This window comes from Eublepharis macularius, chromosome 9 (genome assembly GCF_028583425.1).
Source record: "Eublepharis macularius isolate TG4126 chromosome 9, MPM_Emac_v1.0, whole genome shotgun sequence".
Taxonomy (NCBI): Eukaryota; Metazoa; Chordata; class Lepidosauria; order Squamata; family Eublepharidae; genus Eublepharis; species Eublepharis macularius.
In genome coordinates, this window is record NC_072798.1 from 1,431,826 (window position 1) to 1,459,089 (window position 27,264).

The 27,264-nt window shown below is 51.6% G+C and overlaps 1 protein-coding gene across 1 annotated transcript in view; it reads right to left on the reverse strand.

Annotated features, from left to right (window-relative positions):
- SHANK3 (SH3 and multiple ankyrin repeat domains 3) overlaps window positions 1-27,264 on the reverse strand; it is a gene marked incomplete at its 5' end in the record, with an annotated part of 319,560 nt that overhangs the window by 114,268 nt on the left and 178,028 nt on the right. Inside the window, 1 exon segment of the mRNA XM_054988523.1 lies at window positions 1,058-1,171. Within this exon segment, the coding sequence (XP_054844498.1) occupies window positions 1,058-1,171 (114 nt within the window).

A 27,264-nucleotide genomic window follows, 5' to 3' on the forward strand; every position in this document is an offset into this window, starting at 1 on the left:
AGGCACGCAGCCAGGCCGAGTGAGAAGCCCCCTCACAGGAGCATCCCTATCCAGTGAACCTAAGCACAAGTGTACACATGACACATGTGCATGTGCACACACAAATATTTTGAAGTCTTCCTATTTAATCCGAACAAGAACAAGGGGGCAAAGGAGGCCCCAGGACAGTGCCTGTGGTGTATGGTACCATCCCCGCAAGAAGCAACCACACCACAGCAGGCCTCCTTCCAGGGGCATCGTTTAGTGCGACAAGAACAGGAAGAGGCAGGCCCGAAACAGACGTGAAGGTCACCAGGCCATGTGCTGTGGAGAAGAGAGTCGGGTCCCTGAGAGCTTCCAGGGGCTTTGGGTTGATCGTCTGTTGCGACAGGACAAGGCAATCCAAGGCCACTCACAGGCACGGGTTTTTCAAAAAGAATCCTAGAAGTCTGGGCGGCTGAGAGCCGGGATATTCAGAAGCAGCCTGCCTTCAGCACCATGTATCAGTCACTCACTGCTGTGATGCTACTCCTCCCCCAAAAATGTAACCTACCAATCGCAGGAAGATCAAATGCTGAAACAGACGGACAATCCACTTGTGCCAGCAGGGCAATCTTATGCTCAAGGAACGCCGGTGAGGCAGGACAGGCACCCAGCGCACACCAGCATGGCCCAACCGAAGGCTGTGAAGCAGGGCTTTTTTTCAGCTGGAACGTGGTGGAAAGGAGTTCCGGCACCTCTTGAAAATGGTCACATGGCTGGTGGCCCCGCCCCCTGATCTCCAGACAGAGGGGAGTTGAGATTGCCCTCCGCGCCGCCATGTGGCACGGAGGGCCATCTCAACTCCCCCCTGTCTGGAGATCAGGGGGCGGGGCCACCGGCCATGTGACCATTTTCTCCGAGGGCAACCCCCTGAGTTCCACCGCCTCTTTCCCCAGAAAACAAAGCCCTGCGGTGCAGCATCATGCGGCCCTTCCCGGCACACTCCGTCCTGCTGTGTGTGTGGGATCTGGCACCCAGTGTGCGTCTGCGTGGGCCCTCCCCTGCCCTTCTTGGAGTCAAGCTCAGAGGCACTCACCTTGCCGCGGGTCATACTGCCGCATCTGCACCTCCTCCACACATTCTGCCGGGAACCAGCCAGTCCGCCCTTTCACCGTTCCTTCCCAGAAGCCTCCTTCTCCAATACTGAGCACTACAGAGGAAGAGGATGAGAGAGAGGGGGGGGTGAGTTTCTGGGGAGCAAAAGGGTTCGTGCTCGGTGATAAAACTATCATTACGCAAACAAGCAAAGAGCAGCCGGGCGTGGCACTGCGGGTGAGCACCTCTGATGCCACACAAGCAAGAATTTACCCTTCCATGCTCCAAAACCACCACCACCACCAGCAGCAAATTCTACCCTTGGAACCAGCGCCGCACATCCTCTCTTGCCAGCCCTGTCCTCCTCGGCGCCTGTGGTCAGCCGTGCCTCTTTATCTTTCATGCAAGAGAGACCCTCCCAAGCCATCAGCCTCCCTTTCCTCCTCTCCCCTTCCTCACCACAGTCAGAAGTGGCAAACTGTTTGGAATGCCAGTGCTGGAAGGCAGCGGGGGGGGGGGGACAGACTTTATGGTGGCCTTCCAGAGCATGTGGTGGCCCCTGTGTGGAGGAGGAGGCTGAACTAGACAGAGCAATCATTGATCTGTGATGGCTCTTCCCTCACGGCCTTGCCATTTTAGATTTGTTCTAAACTCAACCATTGTACAGCTTCTGGGTTTAAATATCCAATTCTCAGCGTGACCAAATCTGTAGATACTTAAATCCAGAGAATGGAGGCCGGGACGGACAACATACATCTTTCTACAAACCTGGGGAAAGCCCCAGGTTTGCAGAAAAATCTAAAATTAAAAATATCTATCTATCTATCTGGAGGCACGTTTCTGTACAGTGGAGTCTCTCCATTCCATTCCACAGAGAAAGCCAGCTCTGTGCCTCCCCTTTGCACTTGTGTTTGCGCATCAATGCTCTCACGCCTGCAGAGAACCACTAGACTGGATTTAGAGATGCACAATTTAGCCACAGAAGAAAAAAAGAATCTGCCACAAGTAAGTGTAGTGAGAATTTTGCAACCAGACCTTTCTTCTGAGAAGCCGTGTTGGATCAGAAGACCAAGTGAACAAGACCTTTAAAATATTTGGCTCGTCTTTGAGCTTAAAGAAATATACTGAATTGTTGAGCAGACCATCCTGAAGAGGGGAAGGCAGAAGGGAAGAGGGAAGCAGAGTCAATGCAGCATCCACAGCTTTATTTGGGCATCAATCAATAGGGTAGAATGGCCACACCGAAGGCAAAGAGAACACCTCCTCTGAGAAAATGACTAGAATGCAAATGAGAAGCTGGATAAAATCGCATTTTAAAGAAGACTCTGCTGCTCAGAGGGTGATTTCAAGCATCAGGTCTTCAATCCCTGCCCCCCCACATACAAATAGTGCCCCCTGGGCTTCCAGCCATGCAGCCAGCTCCCCTCTCCCTCCCCTGGAAGTCCTGCAGCCCTCCCCTCTCCCATTTCTACACATCCCCCCTCAAATCCCACACCCTTCCCTAACTTCCATCTTCATCCCCAGCCGGTCCTCCTAAAGATGGCCTCGCTCGCAGCCACGCGACATGCAGCGTAGAGGTGTGGGGTGGCTGCCAATGGCAATTGCTTTAGCTACGGAGGAGGTGGGTGTTCAGTTCTGTCTGGCTGCAGGAAAATCGCTAAAAGCTGCCATGCCACAATGCTGGTACTGAGGACAAGCCCCGCCAGGCTGTGCCAGGTGCTTCATCAGGCACCCAGGCTAAGAAGAGGCCTTAAACAACAAGAGAATTAGCTAACTTCTTCCAGTCCTTTTGCCTCTAGTTACTTTTCATTGCATTGGATACAGGGTTTCTGCTCAGTTGTTAAAGCTCTACCCTGTTAATGATTTTGAGTGTGATTTGACTGCCTTTATTTATTTATTTATTTATTTATTTATTTATTTATTCAATTTATATACCGCACATCCCAGGGGCTCTGGGCGGTGAACAGTTAAAATTGATAAAAACAAGAACTAAAATCAATATACAAATAATAAAACAAATTAACAAGGTATAGTGGTGGGGAGAACCTTCCCCACCCCAAAGGTGGGAGGCCGACATGGCACCGCCCCCTTCAATCACCAAACGCCTGGCGGAACAGCTCTGTCTTACAGGCCCGGCGGAACGATAATATGTCCCGCTGGGCCCGGGTTTCCATTGACAGAGCGTTCCACCAGGCTGGGGCCAGGACTGAAAAAGCCCTGGCCCTGGTTGAAGCGAGGTGGGCTTCCTTAGGGCCGGGGACCACAAGTAAATATTTATTCGCTGATCGGAGCGATCTCCGGGGAACGTACAGGGAGAGGCGGTCCCGAAGATATGCCGGTCCCAACCCACTCAGGGCTTTAAAGGTAAGAACCAACACTTTGAACCTGATTCGGAATTCAACCGGAAGCCAGTGCAGCTGGTGCAGGACAGGTGTGATGTGTGACTGGTAAGGTATACCAGTCAGGACCCACGCCGCCGCATTCTGGACCAGTTGTAGTTTCCGGATCAGGCCCAGGGGTAGCCCAGCGTAGAGTGAGTTACAGTAATCTAGCCTGGAGGTGACCGTTGCATGGATCACTGTAGCCAGGTCCTGGGGCGTCAGGTAGGGGGCAAGTTGCCTGGTCTGACGAAGATGGAAAAATGCAGACTTGGCAACCGCCGTGACCTGGGCCTCCATCGATAGGGAGGCATCCAGGAGCACGCCCAGACTCTTTACCACTGGCAAAGTTGCCAGTGGTGCCCCATCCAGGGCAGGGAGCTGGATCCCAACATCTGGCAGCCCCCGTCCCAGCTGCAGGACCTCCGTCTTCACTGGGTTCAATTTCAGCCTGCTCTGTTTCAACCATGCCGTCACAGCCTCCAGAGCTCTGGCCAGATTGTCTGGGGCCGTGTCTGGCCGGCCGTCCATCAACAGAAAAAGTTGGGTGTCATCCGCGTATTGATGACAGCCCAGCCCACCTCTCTCACCCACAAAGCCAGGCAACCAGGAGTCAGCCAGGTGCTGAAGGGCCAGCACTGGAACAGAGGGACAGAAGAGGGGAAGACGGAAAGGGCTTCTGCTCCACACTTTCACCCCCCCCCACTCACCTCTAGCTCTTGGGGGGGGGAGAGATCGATGGGGAGGGCTCTCGTCGATGGCAGCTGAAACGATCAAGGCACAGCAGCTCAAGAAAAGGGGAGCCGGGGAGGAAAAGCTTTGCGGGTTTTAAAGAATCATAAGCCAGACCCTCCTGGCCAGCCTTGGGAAAGGAGAGCAAAGGAGGGGCCAAGAGAGTGCCTCAGAACATATGTGACCCAAATAAGTAAAGGAAACATTTCCAGGCTGTGACCCAAATAAGTAAAGCACGCCGTTTCCCAGCTGTGGTTGCTTGGCAGGACTTCTTCAGCTGGGAAGGACAGCAAGGAGTGCAAATGGCCAGGGAAGAGGCGGTCGGAGGCCCAGGCGCGCCAGTGCTGGCCCCTTTGACCTCAGCCAGCACTGAAGCTACAGCATCAACCTTGCCTCTTCACGAGGACTGGGAAGTGGCTTTAGGAGGCGCAAAACTATCAAGGGGCAGGGTCTTCTGCGGCAAGGTTAGAAATGCACAAAATGCTTTGCACAGTCTAGCCTGGAGTGTGGCTGCCTAACCTGGATCCATGCCATGGTAACATCGAGACTTGACTCTCCATAGGTCTCCCCTCACAGAGATTCCAGCTGGTGCGAAATGCTGCAGCTCGGCTATTATCATGTGTTAGAATAGTACTCCCCTTCTGCAGTCACTCCATCGGCTAGCTATCAGTTACTGGGCTCAGTTCAAGGTCATGACTGTCACATACACAGCTCTTCATGGCCTTGGGTGTCCTGCGAGTCTATGGGACCCTCTCTCACCCCGAGTTCCACCATGGCTGCTTAATTCATCAGAACAGGGCCTTCTGCTGGTGCCACCTGGTGCAAGGTACATGGGCATTCTCTGTGGTGGCCCCCACTTTATGCAACAGCCTCCCTGAAGAGCTTAGGAAAGCCCCCCCTCTCCTGGCTTTCTGCAAACTATGCAAAACTGAATTATTCCAGAGGGCTTTTTTATTCAGATAGGAGGGCTATAATATAAGGCAGCTGTCCCCAAAAGATGCATCAGTAGGTGGATAGGGAGTGACTGTAGACTTTCCCACTGTTGTTGTAAGTATGACCCTACTGGGTAAATCCTATGTTGTTTAATATATCAATCTCCGAATGGCTAAGAATGGCTCTTTGTCCCATCCAGGAATCAGGAACGGCACCAGCAAGAGCACAGGCCAGAGCAGTCCAGCAGGCCCAACAGAACGGCCAACTGTGCCCTCACTCTGGGGCTGGCAGCTGGTCTCCCGCTCCACGCCGCCCAGCCCCCACCCTACAAGTTGTTCCGTGCAACAACGTTGCTTGTTAGCAATTTAAAATGTAATCACAAGAGCACATTTGCAAATGCCCAATTAATCTAATAAGCAGGCGGCACGCTGCGCCTCTGGTAGGCATGTGTGGGGCGGGCTAATTTCAACAGAGACAAACCAGGAGAGGCAAAGGGGAGGGGAAGGAGGGCTGCTGAGCCACCCACCCACCCAGGACCCCCAGAAAATACTAGTCCCCTCCACTCACCTGCTAGAAAGATCGGCATATACCCCGGATTATTTCAGAGGCAGCCCGCACAGCTGGTTGGTGGGAAGTCATCCAGTGCGCTAGAGACCAAAACTGGCACTGCACCTTTTCCAGGGGAAGGAACCAAGTTCTTTCCTCCAGATACCTCAATTTGATCTGGGAGGGGCGAGAAATGGGATTCCCCTCCACAAGGTTGACCTGGGGCTTCCTTCTTCTACAAAAATATACCAGACCCAAGGGGAGGGGGGTCCACTGAGCCTGGCCTCTTGGGGGTCCAGCAGGAGCCAGTCAAATGTTTCCAGGAGGCCACAGGCAGGACAGGAAGGTGACAAAGCCCACTCCCCTATACACACATGGAATGGTAGTACAGGCTTCAGTAGAGTCCCCCCTTAAGAGCGATTCTTCACCTAATCCAGAGGAATTACCTATGTTAGTCTCTAGTCGTAAAATAGCAAAGAGTCCAGCAGCACCTTTAAGGCTAACCAACTTTAAGCTTTCGAGAACCACAGCTCTCTTCGTCAGATGCGCATCTGATGAATAGAGCTGTGGTTCTCGAAAGCTTAAAGTTGGTTATTTATTTTTATTTTATCGTATTTGTATTCCACCCTCCCTGCAAGCAGGCTCAGGGCGGATAACAGCATTAAGAACATTTAAAACATTCCATATAAAACATGTGAAAGTTAGTCTTGAAGGAGCTGCTGGACTCTTTGCTATTCTTCACCTAATGCCACTCCACACACAGAAACTTTAACAACCACTGCCAGTTTAAGGGTCACCAGGAATCCTTCATATCCCTTCGGCTCAACGAGCACCTAAAGTGCACAAAGCCTTCCTTGTTGAGGACTGGGGGGTGGATCCCCCACAGAGCTCTCAGCATCTCCTGCCCAGAGGGGAAATGAGATCCCAGATACTTGCCGCCAAGAAGAGACCCAGGGACCACTTCCACATGGGATTGCCAACCTCCAGGTGGTGGCTGGAGATCTCCTGGAATTACAACTGATCCCCATGCTACAGTTCCCCTGGAGAAAACGGTTGCTTGGGTGGACTACACAGAATTACACCTCTCTGAATGGTCCCTCCCCTCTCCAGGTTTTGCCCTCTTCAAATCTCCAGGAATTTCCCAACCCTGAGTTGGCAACCTTACTTCCCCCTCATGTCCTCTCCCAGACTTCCCTTCTAATTCCTCCCTCCCCATTTTCTCTGCCTTCTCTGGGGAAAAGGCCGCCCGCCTGCCTGTTCTTTCCCAGTTGCTCAAATTCACGGGCTCGGAAGGCCCCGCTCAGAATTACCAGGAAGGCAAGAACACAAGCGATGCCCCCCTCCCCGCTCCAAGGAGCACTTCGGCAGCTGGTCAGGCTGGAAGTGAAGAGTTTGAGATCAGCCAGCGAAGTTCATGGCAGAGGAGAATTTGAACTCACTTAGTCGTCGTGGCTAAGAGCCGTCAACAGACCTCTCTCTCTCCTCCATGGATTTGCCAAATCCCCTTTTAAAGACATCTAAGTTATTGGCCATCTCCACCCCTCTCCACAGCGAGTCCCACAAGTTCATTCTGTGTGGCATGAAGAGCGGCTTTCTTTTGTCTGCTCATGGTCGCCAGGAAACTCCACAAATCACAGCAAATGCTCACAACCATTACACCGCACTGCCTTCACGGTCTCTCTAGGGGCTACCAGAAGGCACCCAATAAGTTTCTTGTAAATTGGTGTGTGTGTGTGTGTGGGGGTCATTCTGAGAGCTGCCCACGCCCACATCTCCAGCTGCTCAACCACTTTATCATTTTGCACTGGTTATGCATTTTAATTAAACGCTGATGTCTACAAAAAGTGCCAATCAAACCAAGCCGGGCGAGAGGCGGATTAATTTATTCTCCCCAAAGTTAATGAGCACTTTTCAGCTTTAACAACTCATTAGTCCCCTGGAACTAACAAGCTGATTCTCAACGCAGGGTCAGATATGCAGCTCCAAGCACAGCAGGGGTGGAGTGGCACCGTATGGATGAGGAGGGGGGATGCAAGGCGGCCCTCGGCTCTCTGGGCCTGGGTCCCTGGGGAGCTGCTCTCCGGCAAACAACGCAGAAGCACCCAGTGGGGGCAAAAGCTGGGTGGGAGAGGATTCCATACACCTAGGCCACCTTCTACCCCTGAGGCAGCCGGGACCGACTCCAGCCTAAAACAGACAAGCAATTCTCATTATCCATAATTTTTGTAACATCCAGGAAAGTGTGCACCAGGGGCTTCCCAGTTCTGACACACACCCCGCCCCCCCACACACACCCAAGCACCAGACCACCAGAGAGGTAACCTTCCCGAGGCATCCCGGGCTAGGAAGCGGCCTCGGGAATTTACTTTCTCCCCTCCAGAAACAGAAAAGAGGAGGGCTCCTCCGAGTCTGGAAAGCTACCCAATTACAAAGAGAAAAACCTCGGAGGTACACTGGAAATTAAATTAATAAATTTTTTAATTTTTTTGTGTAGATATGAAATCCGATGGCAATGGTCTGTCGGATTTCATATCTACCTCGAGATGAATGTTATGGTGTTGGAGTAATTTATACAATGTATTTATGAGACTTTAAAAAAGCATTTTGCCAAAACAGGATAACACAAAATACAGAATCCGGGGAACAGCAATAAATTACCAATCAATTGAAAGTTAATTTTTTATATATATGTTTTTGCTTGTGCAAAGTGCTGAAGTGCAAATGCATATATATCAATTCAAAGTGCAGTTATGAACAATAATTATGAGGTAGTCTGTCAATCCAGAAATAATACAATATATACAGTCTCAACTGGTGGATGGAGAGTATACAAGGATGGGGAGAAACGTCCCGCCTGAGATGAAATTCAGACCATCAGTCCAAAGATGGAACTGGAAGGGCCAAGGAACACTGCCGATGGGCTTATGCGCAGATTTCCATTTCCCGTTTCGTTCTTACTTCTTCTTGGGCATAATTCAATGGACTATGATGGAAATTATTATGCAATATTAATTAATAAATTATTTCTTATAAAACATAGCGTCTTGTATAGTCATTCATATGCATACTCACTGGTCACAGGTATCTCTCCTCACACCCCACTCAGTTGGAAATACAATGAAGGCTCCAAATGAACATAAGAACATAAGAACATAAGCAAAGCCATGTTGGATCAGGCCAGTGGCCCATCCAGTCCAACATTCTGTCACACACAGTGGCTAGAAATCCAGTGCCATCTAAAGGACTGTCAGTGAGGCCAGGACACCAGAAGCCCTCCCACTGCCTTCCTTCCAGCACCAAGACAACAGAGCACCACCTCCCCACAAAGAGAATACCATCTATCTCCTGTGGCTAATAGCCACTGATGGACCTCTGCTCCATATATTTGTCCAGTCCCCTCTTGAAGCTGGCAATGCTTGTAGCTGCCACCACCTCCTGTGGCAACGAATTCCATGTGTTTATCACCCTTTGTGTAAAGTAGTATTTTCTTCTATCTGTTCTAACCCGACTGCTCAATAATTTCATAGAGTGCCCACGAGTTCTTGTATTGTGAGAAAGGGAGAAAAACACATCTTTCTCGACCTTCTCTAACCCGTGCATTATCTTGTAAACCTCTATCATGTCTCCCCTCAGTCGTCTTTTCTCCAGGCTGAAGAGCCCCAAGCGCCTCAATCTTTCCTCATAGGGAAAGTGTTCCAACCCTTTAATCATTTTAGTTGCCCTTCTCTGTACTTTTCATTTTAGTTGCCCTTCTCTGTACTTGCAATGAGATGACCGATACAGCTAACAGATAACCACCCCGTATTTCAATAAAATGCCTTGGGCCATATCATTAAGACAATTGGGATCCACCGTTTCCTTAAAGGGGTCTAAACCACATAACAAACAGGATAACCACTAGACAATGTTGTCCTTTGAGGAAACTCCACACAGGAATCAACAGTTCTACAAAAGAACAAAAAAAGAATTTAACATTATGAACTACATCTCTGGAAGTTTTACTTCATCATCTTAGTGGAGAAAATATACCGGTTGGACTCTTGATTGAATTTGTATGTTTTGCATGTATATATTTATATATAATATTTATTAGGAACTATATATTAGCACTTTGGCACTTTGCAGTCTGCACCCAAAAAATTATAAAAATGTATTAATCTAATTTCCAGTGTACCTCTGAGGTTTTTCTCTTTGTAATTGGGTAGTTCTCCCCTCCAGAGTCAATTGTCCAGTTCCCCGGAGTCAATTGTCCAGTTCCCCGCTCAGACTCTTTATCAGGAGAACAAGGCCGGAACAAAAGCTGAGCAGCTCTTGCGAGAGCAGTGGAGGTCTCTCTTTTTAGTTCTAAGCTGCCCGTTTTTTAAAAAATAAATAAGCAAACAAAAATACCTGCTGGCACACTCTCCCTGCCTACCTGCCACGCTATTTCTCACCTGAAACTAGGCACACCAACTGCTAGGTCCAAAGACAGGAGAATCACAAGTGGATTTCCCAATGCTCGGATTTTAAAAAAAAACTTTAAAGCACTGGGGGGGGGGTTTGCTCTGAATGGGACTGGAGCAGCACAGAGATAATGCTTTCAGCTACATTTTTTCAATATTAATTACTAACAACTTTGGAACAGGGCCATTTGGATGAGGAAAATGGCACGCAGGGAGAGGGTGAACCCTTCTCCCCCCCTTGCTGCTGCTTTGATCTAATTCAGAGCTGAGCACACAGACGCTTTTAGGAAAATCACACCAGCAGCACCCAGTCTGATGCCTTGATGCAAAAGAGCTACAAGACAACAGGGAACCCCCAGGGAATAGAACAACTCAAAATACAGAAATTGCGGATTGTAAGTAAAATGATTACTCAGTACACTAGATAATAAGGTATATTAAATGATTTATTGGAGTATTTATTTTTATATGATAACTTTTACCACAGTCCATTAAAACTAGCCCAAGAAGAAGTAACAATGAAACGGGAACTGAAAATTGCAAGCAGAAGCCCGTCGGCTAGGTGTGTCCTTTGGCACGTCCAATCCCACCTGTGGACTAGTGGACTGATTTCCAGCTCAAGCGGGACGCTTTTCTTCCACCTCCGCGTACTCTCTATCCACCAGTTGAGATTATATATGGAATTTTTGTAATTATTTATCGATTGACAGACTACCTCATAACGTTCGATACTTATGTACTTTGAATTGATTCTGTATGCACTTGCACTTCAGCACTTTGCACATGTAAATATATATATCAATTGATACTGATCGTTTACTGTTCTAGTCCCCCGGATTTCTGTATTTTGGGTTGATGCAAAAGAGGCCTGTCTGTGTCCCAAGCAGGGGCTGCTGCATTTTGAGAGGCTTCAAGAGCCACGTACAATTGGTGGCCACTTCAAATCCTGCTCCCCCCTCTGCTCAGGGAGACGCCAGCCTTCCCTAGAACTCCAGGAGGAATGTCAGCAGGAACAGCCCATGCCTGGCAGCTCATGGCATCCCACAGGCCAGTTCTACTCAGGAGGAGAAGAGCACAACACTCTATTTCTTGGCAAGATCCTGCTCTGGCAGCAGGAAGAGTGAAGCTATCAGCTCATGGCTCTTCAGTCGGGATCCAAGGTTTGACAGTTCAACAGGCTCTTAAGCCAGTTTGTGCATCAGCTTGGACAGCTCCCGCCAGAAATGGGACCAATGCCAAGCTCTCCGCCCTCCTAGCGGTTCTCTCTGGCCCGTGAGGCTGAATCTGTGGACAGCTCCTGCACGGCTCTATCAAGGCAGACCGCAGATCCACCGAAGACCCCACTGCGCCCAGCTCCAGCCAGCCAGGCGAACACCAGGATAAGTTCCCCATTTCTCCTTATACACACAATCGAAGAATTCAGCATCATGCAGTTAAGCTGACTGCCAGAGAGCCAAAAGAAAGTCTAGAATTCACCAACACAAGATTGTGTAATGGGGTATCAACTCAAAGGGCTTTTAAAAGGGGATTTCACAGAGGGCTCCATCCACCAACAGCTATTCACCATGACTAGAACATCCACACCCAGAGGCAAGATACTTCTCGAATGCAGTTCCTGGGGAGGCAGGCAGGGGAGGCCAGTTGCTTCCAGCCCCGGCTGGTGCGTTTCGTGGCTGCTTACAGACAGACATAGAACTCTGAACTGGGACGGGGGGGGGGGGGGCGCTGCTCTGTTGCTCACTTGCTCCGCACTGCAGCCTTGCTGGGTGGCTCCCACCTCCACAACTCCTGCCAGCTGCTGCCAAAGAGCACCCTCCCTGCACCAGGAATGAGATGTGTTCCAGCCACCTGTTCCTAACCTACCCGACACTCCCTTCCCTAATTCAGAGTCCCAAGAAAATGTCCTTTTGCTTTTCTGTACAGCCATATTGTTGTTGTATTATGAAGAACTGCCTCAAAGCCCATCTACTTCCATATGATAGAAACATAGAACTGGAAGGGATCCCAAGGGTCATCTAGTCCAACCCCCTGCACAATGCAGGAAATTCACAGCTATCTCCTCTCATCATGCCCCTCCCCACAGTAACCCCTGCTATATGTCCTGAGGAAGACAAAAAACCTCCAGGATCCTTGGCCAATTAGGCCTGGAGGAAAATTCCTTCCGGACCCCAAGGTGGCAATCGGCATTATCCCGGGCATGTAAGAAGGGGCCACAAAAACTAAGCCCTGATGTAACCCCCTTCCTGCCCTCCCCCTCATGCTCTGCCCAGGTTCACAGAATCAGCATTGCTGTCCGATGGCCATCTAGCCTCTGCTTAAAAACCTCCAAAGAAGGAGAGCCCACCACCTCCCGAGGAAGCCTGTTCCACTGAGGGACCGCTCTGGCTGTCAGGAAGTTCTTCCTAATGCCTAGCCAAAAGCTCTTTTGCCTTAATTTTAACCCATTATTTCTGGTCCAGCAGAAAACATGTCCGCTCCATCCTCTATGTGACAGCCCTTCAAATACTTGAACCGATACGATCTCTGTGGTCCTTTCTTCTTTGGGTGCCCCCACCATCTGAGTGGCAACACAGGAAGGGCCTTCTCAGTCGTGACACCAAAATTATGGAACCCGCCCACTCTTGCAGGACATTCATCTAACTCTCAATTTTTGTCTTCTGCCACCAGGTGAAGACTCACATTTCATTGGGCACTCCCTGACTTCCCGTTTAGGTGTGTGTTTTTAAATTGTTGTTTTGGTTGCTTTTACAGTATGTATTTTTAAAGGCTTACTGATTTTGATTGTTCGCTGCCTTGGGAACTCTAAAGCGGCTGGAAAGGTAGCATTCAATATTCTAAATAAATAAATAGTAGCAGCAACAGAATTAGCAGCATATGCTGCTACTACTAGCGTAACTAGAACCTGCAGAGAAACAAGGAAACGGGGCAAAAAGAAGACTTGCCCCTCCCCTGAGATTCCCAAACAGGCCAACCAGCAAAGCAGCAGAGCCATTGGGGGCTGCTCTCTCCCGCCTTGCCCCTAGGCCAAAGAGGGCCCACTTGGGCGCCACCAGCAGAGCGGCCGCTTCTGCTGCTCCCAAGCGCGGCAGGCGGCTTGGAGTGGGCGTTCAGCCTGGCTTGACTGCCAGCTGGCAGAAGCAGCTCGACGAGGGAAGCCTCTGCAGGCACTCAAAGTGCTCCACGTTTCCAGCAGCCTCTTAGAATTATTAGTTTCCCCGATCCTTTTGGTGTACAGCTCTCACTTCAGCCAAGCAATGAATTAAACCCAGAGAGCGGGCAGCAGGCTCAGCGGTGTTCCCCCTTCCCATGGCACAACCAGCAGGAAAGCCGCAGGGATCATAGCAGGTGCTCTGGGAAAATGCCAGGGCCTTTACACTTCAAGTTGCCGTAAGAGCACAGGAGTATTTTTTTTAATTGAAGGGGGGGGGAAGGATGCTTCACTTGTGTCACAATTGGCCACCAAAGCTAGAGGATCAAAAACCTAGAACAGGGCTCTAGAAGGTTTCAGGAAGGCTCGGAGTGGGGACGATGGGTGGCTGTGATGGTAGAGGCAAGGAAGGTGCCCCAGAAACCAAGCAGGCAGCGAGAGCAGGACTCTGGGTCTGCCAGGGGAGCTTCGCAGGGGGGTGGGCAGGGGGAGCTGATGGGGAGAAGTGAGGTGGCGCCAAAGAGAGTTCGTTTTTGAGAATTAGTTTAAAAATGTATGTATCTCAAGTTGCATGTTCTTTCTAAAAAATACGTGTTCACTTTTTAAAGAAGCTATCCCGTGCCTGTCAGTTTTACCTCAGTAGGGTTTGAGGCAGGTGGCACCTTAGAGACCAACAAGATTTTTAGGGCTGAAGCTTTTGAGAGTTGGCGCTCCCTTCTTCAGACACCTGACTCTCAAAAGCTTACCCCTGAAGGCCGTGTTGGCCTCTAAGGTGCCACCCGACTCAAATCCTGCTTTTCTACTGTAGACCAAGATGGTAACCTACCTGAAGCTATACGTTTTGCCTCAGTGAGCATTCCAGGCTTGAGTGCGTTTTTCCTCAGGCCCAGATTCTAATCCCTCAAGTCCAGTTTATGTTCTGCTTTTAAATTCCCACTGGGAACCCTGGAGTATGAAGGCAGGCAGGCAGGCAAGTGACATCATGACATGTGTGTGTGTGTGTGTGTGGGGCAACCATCACAGTGGCAACCAGGTGCATTTTAATAATAATAAGTGTATTGAATTCGAACATCTGGGCAGCCAAATTTTAAGTATCAAGGCTTGGTCACCATCTTGGAAGGTTTTTTTTAAAAAAAAAACAAACTTGGAAGGCCTTTTTTTAAAACTGCTTTGGAAGCTGACAATATTTGGCAGGGAATTGCTGACATCCAGATTCTTTTTAATGAAAAAAACCCCGCACTGAATTAAAATATTAAGGTGGCTCAATTTCACAAGGCATGGCTTCCCTGCCATTCATGCCAACAATAAGGCAAACTTTGCCTTTTTAAATAAATGCTTCTCTCTTTACAAATTGGGAAAAACTTGTATTTCACCTCAACGTTGCTTAGTTGATAGATTTCTGTGACAGCAAACCGATCATCTGAGGACTGCTCCTCTTTGGAACTCAGTTTACTCTTCCACAAATGTGTTCCGCACGTCATTCTGAAAGGGCTCAGCTACAGCGAGCAGATTGTGTGAAGACACGAAGCTGGTTCAGGCTAAGTCAGCCCACTGGCCTGTTGTCCATGTTGCCGTCTCCTCTGACTAGCAGCAGCCCTGCAGGATCTCGGGGACAAAGTCTTTCCCACCACCTCCCACTGGATCCTTTTACCTGGAGATGCTGAAGATTGCAACTGGGAACTTCTGCCCACAAAGCCGAGGCTCTGCCACTGAGCCAGACCCGCACACACACACACCTGCCCCGTGTTATTGTAAAGAGAATTACACTGTTAGAAGCATAAGGGGCCGAGACCTCTGCTGTGCCAGCCGAAGGCACCGGCAGAGGCAATCTTCCACCTCTATCCAAGCAGCCACCTCTGAGCGCTGAAAAGCCTACATTGGAGAGGAAAAGGTTCCCATGACCTCTCCCCTCACTTGCACGAGGCGGGCCTCTATTGCTAGCAGAAGGCCCCCTTCTTGCAGCAGCAGAGAGGCAGAGGATCCAAGCTAGTATGCAGAACGTATCCAGTCCCAGACACACCAACTATACTGCTGGAGAAAAGACTGGTGCTCCTCTGCAACGACGGGTTTGAGATGCCCTGTGGAGCACACGTGGCTTGCTGCAGGAGTGTATTTCAAGATGCCCAGGAGGAGAAGGGAAGGGGGGCTCTCTGCCTTTCCTGCTGGACTAAGCCACCCCTGCCCCCCTCATGTCAAACCACGGGATGAGCAAGTTCTCCAAATATCAGAATAGTAGACAAGTGAGCTGGAGCTGGCCCAACTCATTTGGGAGCTCAATTTTGTGCTACCTTTGTCTTGTCTGGTAACACCATCATGTTCTTTCAGACTTGAGAAGAGGAATATTTCCACGGGCTATCCCCTTGGTCGACCGGTCTAGTGAGTTTTTCAGTTCTGCCTACATTTTTGGGAGGAGGACACACTCACCCACCGTTGCACCAGTAAAATGCTATTTCAGTTCTCTGCACATGTCCACAGTTTAGAAGTGATTAAGTGAATGTCTGGGCACGATTCCCAAATGCCTGTGCTCCCACAGAAACTCCAAGAGAAGCTACAGGGGCATGCCCAGTGATGGTTGAACATGCCCTCCTCACTAGACCGTCTCTGCAGGGTAAGCAACGCTGCTGTTAAGAAACCTGCCGACACAGATTTTGGTCCCGTTTTTAAACACACTGCTGTTCTGGGTGACGCCGCACTAGCAGAAGCTCAACTTCTGCAAGTGGGGCACCTTGGACAAGTAGCCCTGGGTCTCAGAAGCAGCAAGCAGATGCTGGAGAATTTGTCAGCTTAAAAAAACCCAATTCTTTCCCCACTAGCATGTTTCACAACCTGACACAAAGATACAAAACTTCTGGAGATGTTTCTATGACAAGGAAGTCTCTCCAAGGAGGTGTTTCATTTTCACACAGTGTCGTGTCTTATGACAGCTGCTCGCTGGGCTTTGCCAGCCCCCAAGCATGGAGGAGAGAGAAGCCTGGATATTTTTACAAGCCAGGGTGTCGCTGGCGATGTCCTTTAAACATACTTCATCTATTACCTTACAAGACATGGAAACAATGAAAATGCTGAGCAGTGAATCACATGGTGACACTGAGTGGTTAACTTCGTCAGGTGGGAACGGGGGCTCTCAAGGCACAGGTGTCCCTGGTTAACTGCAATTGGAGGTTAATATGAAAGTCATGCTCAACCACTGAGGCAAAGCTGTGAATGTCTTTGAGATGAGAAGATATTTTCATTTCCTCTCACCCCATTCAGCCATACTTGAGACTGGTTATAAACAGAGGTGACCAAGTTTCTAGTCTTGAACTCCCTAAGGGTTTGTGCTGGCAACTGCGGCTTCTCTGAGATGTAAACAATGCCCTACCTTGGAAAGTGGTAGCGATCATAATGCAGAGGTACCAGGCAACCAAACGAACAGCTACGAAGGTGTCCTCAGCCCTGTGCTTCAGTGAGCAGGACGAGAATTCTAGCGGCTTCCACATATTCCCCGCCAAATAATTATTGCTTGCACAAAGTTCTCAGTTTCATAGATCTCAAGAATTGTGAAGCAGGTGGTTTCCAAGGAAGTTTACTAAATCACGGGACATACAATTTGGCAACCTAGACTTGCAAGTTCACTATACATTCCCCCTTAAGAAACACTTGGTTGCCACCAATTCTTTCGTTGCCCCTTTCCACACCTTCTTCGGAAACATGGCAGCCCTTTTCCAAGATGGCAACCACACCGAGGTCCTAAAAAAGCAGTCAAGTTTTTTTTTTTTTAAAAAAAAAAATCAGCACACTTTCCCCCACAGTTGCCCCTAATCCCCCAAACGCCTTCACCTTCCAAATTTGCCCGAAATCTGGCTTGTCTTGGCTGTGAATTCTCTGCATAAATATGCAGAGCGCTCTGCAACCCCTCAGCATCAGGGCAGGAACAGCTCAGCAAGTAATAAAGGAATTTATTTTTTAAAAAATATTTTCACCCGTGGTGCAAAAATGGCAACTCTGTTCTTTAAAACTCGCTGTTGGGGCAGTGAGCGCCGCGTGTTAAACTACACGTTAATGAGAATCCATATCAGGCTGATTCTTCTGATGGCTTTTTAAAGAAAATCTCCCCCCAAGTCTATTAACCTCTTCAATAGCCACGTTGTTTGGGGATCTTGTGAGCCAGACCCCACTTGGTCCGTTCCCAAGACATCGTGAACCAAGGATCACTGCCTGCCCTCGAATACTCCTTCCACCCACCCACCCACCCAATATGACACCTTAATCCTGCCACATCTCACAAGACCACTTTGCCGTAGGACTGTGGCAAAAGGCTGAGCTGCCCTCTCCCCCCGCCCCCACCCCCGGATGGGGCTTCCACTTCCAATCACGCAGCATAAACACACACAGAGAGTTTCCGGTGAAAGAGGAACGCTGAACCACAACCCACACACCACAAATGAAAATCCGCCTAGACCTCAGAAATGCTGCTTTGCCACTCGCAAGCATCTACCCGGCTCTATTCCACCACACAGAGCAGCAGCAGCCGTTTAATCCTGAAGGCATTTTAAAAGATTTTAAGCTGAACCAGTGCCTAAAAAGCAGAGCATATTAACAACTACAGTCAAAGAAACCTTCAAGAGTAAAACCACAATCTAAGAGTCGAACTCCAGATGAGAACTCGGCCTCTAAAGCACACGTACTCTATTTACCCTCTGCAGCCCTCCCGAATACCTTTGCTTTGTGGAACTTCCTAAACACCTGGAGGGCAGGCACGCACTCCTCAGCCTCTCAAGGGCTGTTCTTCATCCCAGGGGCCACCACAGAAAAGCCAGCCTGGGACACAGCAGGTTTTATGAGCCTCTATAAGGATCTGCCCAGCAACTCACAAAAGACTTCACTGTAGGCAGTAAACGAACTTTATTGAAAAGCTGCAGGTATCACCATGAGCTTAATCCATCTCTGCCAGGAATAACGTTCACTTGCAAGCATCAAGCATATATTGGCTTTCAAAGCCCGGGCAAATCCTAAAATCCTCCCCCGCCCCCAGTCTAACGGTCAGCGAGGCTCATGGGGAAAAACACCGAAGTGGGGAAACCACAGAACTGATGTGTGGGATTTTCCAGGTCGTCCTGTCTGGGAACTACTGGGTGCAGTTCAGAGAAACATACAGATAACAGCAGGAACAAAGGCCCCCCTTGCATAGTTTCACATCGTGGGTCTGAAAGGCAAGGTGATGAACAGCTGCAGTCCAGTCAAAGAATAGCCTCAGCATTTAAACCATCATCATGACATCAAGCATTAGACTACCAGCATAACAGCAGGGAACAGCAGGGCGTTGCTGGGTAGGGCAGGTGATGCTCAGCACCTGACAGCCTCTTTGATGGGGCTGACAGAAGGAACTGCTGGGAAGATCAGCACTGCTGTAAGGGTTCATACCAAAACAACTACGCAAGTCCCGGGCCCGTGACAGGCTTGAAAGGGAAGAACGAGCATCCTGAAAGAGGAGGGGGAGAAGGGAAAGACCCTGCTGGCTTGCATGCTAGCAGAGCTGAGGATGCTCTGGGCTGCCTTTCCCCCTCTTCTTTGGGCGGGCCCAGGGGCATGAGCCCTTGGGCAAGAAGAGACAAAGGCCTCTTACCGTGGGACATGTGACAATCAGCTTAGGGGACATGGACCAGCGCAGATTTGTTAGCTCCTGTACTTTGGAACCTTTTCATTGTAATAAGCTGCTTTGGGTCACTCCAAGGATATAAAAATGTTCCGAACAAACCAACAACCAACCAACCTGCACAACAATCTGAACATGGGAGGAATGCTGGCAGAGAGGTCTAGGAAAACTGCCACGTCCTTCTTCAACCATCTCCCTGCACAGTCTTCCTCACAGCATGCGGGATCCTCCAGGTAGTGTTGCATGCCTCGGGCACTACCTTGGAGACCCACTTAGTACTGAATGCTGCTTTTCACTTTCCAAGCCCTTCACAACCTTGGACTTGCAAATCTGAAGAAACCTCCCTTCCTGTCTCCACCCATACGCTAGCTTCAACCAGCCTTTTCCTCAGTTGCTCTTCTCTGTTCTTGTCACCTGCCAGGTGTGGCTCTCCTTTGGCACAGCCTAGCTCCTTGCCACTTGCCAGTCCTGGTGGGTGGAATGGCCTCCCTGCCACAGAGCACTGCCATGGGAGAGGTGTTTTATTTTCTTCACAAGTTGTACTTTTTCTATAGGCATTTATGGGGCAACGTTTATATTGCTGGGCATAGAAATTTCCAGTTGTTAGATGGGAATGTGTTGGCTATTGGCATTGTACTTGAACCATCTCACGCCAACAAAGGTGTGTGACAAAGAAGCAGACTATTCAGCTCCAGGCCATTAGGATCCTGCACAAAACACAACAGGGGTGCAGTCCCTGCCTGGACACTGGCAACGAGCTACCTTCAATGGACCTGCCACAAAAGGAGAGGAGGGCAGGGCAATGGGGGTGGCATAGAGGAGGCAGCCAGCCAGCCAGCCGCAGAGGGGCTGGTATAGGGAAGATGGAGGGAGGCACGAAAGTGGAAGGAAGCAGCCTGGAGGCCAAGGTCATGGTGTCAGAAACTGGAGGGGGGCAGCATCCAAATCTGCACTGGGACAGGCCCTGGAGGGTCAGGGTGGAGGGCGAGGGCCAAACCCCACCTGCAGCATGCCCAGCCGATCTGAAGGCTGCCAGGCACCTGGGCCAATGTCACCCCCCCCACACACCCAGGCCCAAGTGGGCGCCAAAGACTGAGCACACGTAGCCTCTGGACCTGGCGGGGACTCTGGGGTCTGCTACACAGAGGGCCCCACTGGAATGGGGAACGCCGCGGCTGAAGCACTCTGGGGGAAACAAAGCAGAGGAGGCCGGAGCGAATGGGAGCAGCAGCAGTTCTCAGCAGCAAGTCCCCCGACTGCCTGCAGCGATCCAACCAACACAGCCCAGCAGTCTGGGGCTTACTCACACGGAGAACACACCAGAGCCTGAGTGCCAGAGGAAGCCCAAGCCCAAAAGGAGCTTCCGTGCCACCTGCCCAAGCGCTTCTGCCGCAGGCATTCTCCTCCCTCTCCCTGTTCATTTTCGCAGGCTTCCTTTTCACATTACACAGGCAGGCATCCTTTCTTATTTTAATAATGTCAAATCGTGCCTTGGCTGAATTCACATCCCCAGTAGACACCAGGCTTTGTTGGGGCGTGCAAAGTCTTTAAGGGGAGGGGGGGGAGCAAAGAACGCTGGAACACACAACAGACGGGAAACGGGGGCCTAGGAAACACCAGCCCAGGCTAGTGACAGCAGGAAGATGGACAGACAGGAGAGGGCGTATAACTGGTGCCCTCCCCCTTCAGCTCAAATGCACAAACTCCTCTTGGATCAGCTGAGGAGTGGGGGCCAAAGAGAAGCCGCACCGCCGTACTTGTGAAAATGGCCTCTGCTCCGATGGTCAGACTGGGCCTCCAAAAGCCTCAAGGCAATCTCAGCAGCCCAAGCCAGAGGTGGCCGCAGGATTCTTGGAGCAAACTGCCCTCCTCCCGGGTTGCATCCTCACAGGCGGGGCCAGGGATGGGAGCTAGGGAGAGCAGCGACCGGCAGGCCTTTAGCCCCCTCATCCCAAGCAATGGCTTGCTGCTTCTTGACCCAAATGGCCAAGGCCAACATGTGTGTTTTGTAACCACCATCTGGGAACTTTTAATGCAGGCAAGAGATCCCCAAAAGTGTCGACAGTCCCAAGAATCTGTAATCCATCCACACCCTCCAGCAGATGTGGCAAAGCAGCAGCAGCAGGTAAGACTCTGCGCTCATGGCAAGTCCCCCCCCCATGCTGATCTTTCTCCCCTTACAGAGCAGCACCAGAGACCACACTGGCTGCCCCCCCACAGAAGGGCTGGCTGGTACCTGCAGGTGGCCCGGGCAGATCCTGCAACCATCGCCCAGGATTCTTCCTGCTGCTTCACAGGCCGCATGGCACTCTCTCCGCAGCCCCCAATGGGGCACGGCTGGCTCAGCTTGTTCCTTTTCACGTCTCCCGTGGGCGGTAGGGAGAAGGCAGGCACTCCGGCAGACTCGTGGAGGTTGGCGGAGGCCCTGCGGTGCACGCCAAGATGCCCTTCTCGAGGCTCATTCATTAGGGGCCTGGCTAACTGGGATCCAGGGATCTCGCGGGCAGGCAGACGGCACAAGTTCTTCCTGAAGATGCCCCCACGAGGCTTTGGGCTCCCTCCACAGTGAAAACAGTGGTCCAAATTCAGGCAGTCAATTGATGCAAAGATATTTTTAGCTACTAAACATGCTGGCTTTTATCTGAGTAATTAACTGAATATATTTACGTAGATCTACACAGGGGTAGAAAAGTCCTAGCTACATGGTTGCCTGGGTGCCTCAGACAGTCATGTGGGCAAGCCACGCTTTCTGCATCTCCCTCCTTCATCCGCAACCGAAATGTGATAGTAGCACCTAGAAACAGACTTTCTAAGTGCAGGACTCCCTTTGACTTCTTTCCCCACAGGATTCTGCAGGGAAGAAATTCACTTAAACAACAGCTTCTGGAAAGGAGAGGGAGCAGGCACAGGCTAGACCCACTCAGAGCCAAGCTACAAGTGACGCCTGACACAGGTTGGACACTGGTCAGCTTCCCTCAAGCGCTGATGGGGAATGTAGGCATCCTGGTCTTGCAGCTTGGCTCTCCATTTAATTGAAGTTTACAGACCCCCCCCCCCACACACACACACCGCAGAGGGGAAGGGGCGTGCCTGGTGAGAGCCCGACGCCTGCCCTCCCCTCCCGACCGCATGTTCTCCCTCCCATAGACTGCCGCTCTGTAAACTTCAATTAAATGGAGAGTCAAGCTGCAAGACCAGGACGCCTACATTTCCCATCAAAACCTGCAGGAAGCTGACAAGTGTCCAACCTGGGTCAGGCATCACTTCTAGCTGGGCTCTCAGTGTAAGCTTCGGAACGCTGCAAGCCCCACTCTCGCAGAGCCCATGGACTTTCTCTGGCAGAGTCCCCAAATGGGACAAGTTTCCCAGCTTGCCATGAGGGTCATGCAACATTTCCTAAGAAGCAATTCTCAGTGCAGACGCAGGGGCCTTCCACGTGCCTTTAGGATTGCACAGGACTGAGGGAGAGAGTGCAGCACCTGCGATGTCACTCACCCGCTTCAAATTAAGGAAATAAAGCAGCTGTGAAGGACGCAGCGCGTGGTGGTGGAGAAGGGGCTCCAGGTGCTGAGAGCTGCAACTGCACTCGCCAGAAGGGAGGGGAGGCAGAGGGCCGGTCCTAGCAGCCGGCAGAGGGCTGGTTCAGGGCCCGGGACATCTCTTCTCTCACCAGACATGTTACCCCCAACCCTGCCTCCCTCAATCCACACATCTCCCATTTCTAAAGGTGGCATTCATTGGGTACTTGCCCAAAGATATCTTAAGCCTGTTTGGGAGAATGGAAGCGGCAACACAACCCCCCAGACTCACAACTAGGTGCAATTTCCCTCATGTTTTGATGGCCAGGCCTGTAAGTGTTGGCTCAGGAATTCTGTGGCTGCTTGCTCTCTTTCCCCCTTCCAGTTCCAACAGCAGATGTGGACGGGATCCAGGCAGCAGAGGGTGGCCCTCGGGGACTGCTGCTCACCGCAGGCAAAGGATCCCCAAGATCAGGAGCCCTGGTTTGCCTTGCAGGGGGAATCCCTCTCCCGAGGGGCCTTTCCGACATGTTTCACTGACACCCATGCCACTCGTGTGTGTGCGCGGAGGAGAATGGCTCACCAGGGCGAAGAGGGCAAGAAGCACTGCTGGCATCTACTAAGCCCTTGAGGAGGTGGGCAAGCTGGCCTCTTTGATCACAGCAGAGCCACCCCTCGGGAAGGCAACGCTGGCTCAGAACACAGGCTCTGCTCTGGGCCAAGCTGCACCTTGAGGCAGGCTCTCCAGCTGGAGCGGCAAGTTTTGCTCTGCACATTCAGCCCCGGCCGGGAGACCAGGTCAGGGCCTCAGCCTGTGTCCGAGCCCTGGTGCCACAAAGCTGGCTGCAGCGGCCTTCCTGAGGGCGCTGGCCCCTGGGGCGTGCTTCCTGGGAGCGTTACTCACGTGCAGGGGACGCACACAGAGCTTGGCTTGCGTATGTGAGGATGTAAGTCCAACTTGCAGCAGTCTGCTGGTAGGATACTCCACTGGCGCATAGATTCAAAAAACAAAAGGGGGTGCCTATGAAGTGTGGGGGGAGGAGGCAAGGCTCTCAGTGACCCAAGAAAAGCCAGAGAGGACTTGAGCCCAACGCTACAGCACAGGTCTTGGCCAACCCTGCCTGCCCCAAGCCCGTAACACTGCTCCAGAAGTGGGGGGGGGGGCAGAGGGGCGAGGGCTCTTCCCAGCCGCCTGCTGGCACTTTGTCACTGTGCCTTCCGAAGGCTCTGCTTCACCAACCTGCAATCCAATTTCCCCGAGACAGAAACACCCACACACACGAGAGAGGCAGGCAGATGAATAGGAAGGCTTTTCTTGTGATTAGCAGCCTCCCCCACAGCCTTATCCTCTAGAGGCAATGGAGACCGGGGGGGAGGGGGGGCTGGAGGCAAAGGGAGCCCAGCCAAAGGACCGCCAGCTTCACCGGAGAGCGCTGGGTGGCAAGAGCCACAGGCGGAGGCCCCAACACTGCAGCAGCAGACAGGAAAAACCCTTTGGCAGCAGGAGCTTCAGACCAGAGCCCGTCAGAGGCGCCCAGGGGCAGTTCCACTGGGCCCAGCCCTGAGAAGCCAGTGTGGCTGGGGCCCCAGAAGCGCGTGGCTGCCACAGGCCGTGCAAAAACCAACCCACCCCAGCCTCTGAGGATGAGCAGTCAGCAGTCTGCCCCACTGAGCGGATTTCAGCCGGGTCCCCAGAGCAGGCCAGGCAAAGGATGCCAATGCCAGACTTGATCTCAGGCCCGGCTCAGCCTGGAAGATTTCGTACCAGTGCAAGAATAATTGCAGAGCGCCCTGGGGCATGCACAGATTGCTCCAGAGACACAATGGGGAGGGTCTGCCCAAGAAAGACAACCGGAGCTTGCCCCTCACCCCCAGGCCACGTGAACTCACCAAGTTGCCTTATGCTGAAGCAGAGCCTTGGCCCATCAGTCCACATTGCCTGAGACTGGTAGCACCTCTCCAGTGCCTCCGGTAGGAGGCTCGCCCCCTCTCCTTTCTGACCCTTTTAGCAGGCGATGCTGCCAGGGATAGCGCCTGGGACCTTCCGCACGCCAAGCAGATGCTCTGCCACGGAGCCACGTCCCTCCTCCCAGAAAGAGCAACTCAAAACCTCTAGTGGGTAACGGGACCCATCTTGCCACGTGAGGCCACAGCCAAGCTAAGGCTCCTCTCTGTCCTGCATGCCTCCGCTCGCTATGGTGAAGGAGACACTGAGAAAGAAGGACGTTTTGTAGGGGATACGCAGGGCTTCCATTGTCCCAATGCCAGTGTGGGACAGCTGGTCTGGGATTGGGGAGACCAAGGTTTGAATCCCCGCTCTGCCACAGAAGCTCGCTGGGCAATCCTGGGCCAGTCGAACAGCCTATCCTTCCTCACATGGTTGTTGTGAGGATAAACTGGAGGAGAGAACACTGTAAGCTGCTTTGGGTCACCACTGGAGATAAAGATGGGGTACGAATGAAGGCAGCGGGCCACCTGTCAGCCATGCTGACTCCGTATGAACTTAGGCAGATCAGGAGAGGGAGGGCAGGAAGGGTTACTCCGGTGCTCAGCTCTCGAGGCCCTTTCTTACATGCCCAGGGGGATGTGGCTCACCTCTTGGAGGTCAGGAAGGCCTTCTCTCACAGGCCAAATTGGCCAGGGATCCTGGAGGTTTTTTGCTTTCCTCAGGGCACAGAGCAGGGGTCACTGGGGGGATGGGAGGAGCTAACTGTGATTTTCCTGCATTGTGCAGGGGTTAGACTAGATGACCTTTGGTATGCCTTCCAGATCTGTTTCTATGAATAAGGTACCAGAAGAACCCTGCCTGTTGCCCCCATTACAGGCTCTTGGATAAGGGCTGGAAAAGATCCAAAGGCACCAATCTAAGGCAGGGAAAGAGGAAATGGGCAACAGGCAGTTCAACACCAAGGTCTGGGGGAGTCAGCCACAGCGCCCAGTTCCAGGAAAGAGCTGGTGCCATCTTCAGGCAGGAGCAAACCATCTCTGGCACTGCTGGGCAGCTTGCCCTGCTGGCCTGGGCACTCTGGTGGCCGGGATCTGAAGCAGTGGAACGTTCACTGCCTATACAGAACCAGCTTGCTGAGCTCAACATCCGATGAGTCTTTACTTTTGGTAATCGATCTAAAGAGGCTCCGGTCCAGCCACCCTTTTATCCAGACTGGACAATTTTCAAGCAAATTATGCAGAACTAAATAAGGAGAGGGGAGGGTGTTTTTCAAGCAAAATGCATCAAAATTGCAGGGAACCCATTCTTCTTGCCCACTAAAGACCTCCAAAGTTTTAATTGAGTTGGACCAAAGAATCCAATTCTACAGACCCCTGAACAAGCTGTTTCCAGCACTATCTATTGGCCATTTCCACACATCTTCTCCCCCTCCCGAAAAATAGCGCAAAACTTACGGAACAACGTGCCTTCGTGGTGCGATTTCATGACAACTTTGTTTTGTGGCACGATGATGTCAGAAAACGCGCCATGAAGTAAAGTCATGATGGAAAATTGCGCCATGAAGGTGCGTTGTTCCGTAAGTTTTGCGCTATTTTTCAGGAGGGGGAGAAGATGTGTGTAAACGGCCATTGTTTTCTATGTGGGGGGGGGGGATCCAAGACTTTCTCCAGGCCCTGGGCAGCCTGACCACAGTTCGTTTCGGGGGGCAGAACAGCCAGTATCTCAGTCCTGTTCCAGCACAGACCCGTTTCCCTGCACGCCACTGGGGCTGCAGCTGGAACAGCCTCAGGGTTTTTCTGAACAAGCCGAACAGCTCTATTTATTTATTTCAATATTTCAACCTCACTTTTCTTCCAGGAAGAAGTTTCTTAGCACCCTTCGTGAGGAAAAGCCCTGTTCAGCCACGCTTACCTGCCGCCCTCGAAGAGCCTCCCTCCGGGCACACCAGTTCAGCTCAAGCCCACCCCCTTGTTCCAAACCCAAGAGAGAGCGAAGCCCTGAACTGGGGGGGCGGGGAGGGCTGAACCCCACAAGGACAAGTCCGCAACTCTCTAAATGCACAACGCTGCCGCTGCTCTCCCACCTCCCCAGAGGACAGCTACAGCTTGCCAGCATACCACACGGGAGAATCATGGGACCAAGGAAGAGGGCAGTCAGACCCCCCCCAAGCAACCCCCACCCCCAAAAGGCACCACCCAGGAACAGAAGGAGGAGAGCAATGGGCCAGAGAAAAGGGGATGAGCAGAAGAGAAGCCATAGTTACCCGTCTGCTGAGGCGGCTCTTCTGCGGTGGCCCATGGAGGAGAACAAGGGAGAAGAGCGAGAGACGGGCCCAAGAGTCCCGCTGGCAACAAAGCAGATGGTCAGAGACCCCCCCCAGCACTGCAGCCCCCCCCCATCTGATCAAGAACTTCGCCCACAGCAGCTGGCACCTGGGCTGCAGCCCTGATGCCATCTGGGCAGCTGTGGGTTTCCTGGGCCCAGATGATTCAGCGCCCCAGCTCAGGTCTCACCGGGACTTCTTCTGCCAGGGAGAACCACAGCCCAGCCCCCTCTGCGCCTGCCTTCCCAGGGCTCATTTATTTATTTATTTGACTTTTACACCACCTCTCCCCCGAATGAGGCTCGAAGTGGTTTACAGCATTTAAAACAACAACCAATATCATATATTAAAACTAAAATAAACTATCACTACAATTGAGAGGTCCCATAAGAAGACAACCAACAGAACAGCCCCCCCCCCCCGCCCCCTGGGAAGTGCTCCTAATTCATTGGGCTGAAAAGCAACTTCCCGCCGGCCAGGACGCCTGTTCAGGGCTGCAGCCTCTTCCCAACCCTCTCCATCCCAAGCCCCAAGAGGAGGACCATTTAGGACTCAATCTGGCATGGGGAGGGGGTGTTGCCCACCACCCAGCCTCAGCCCCAAAC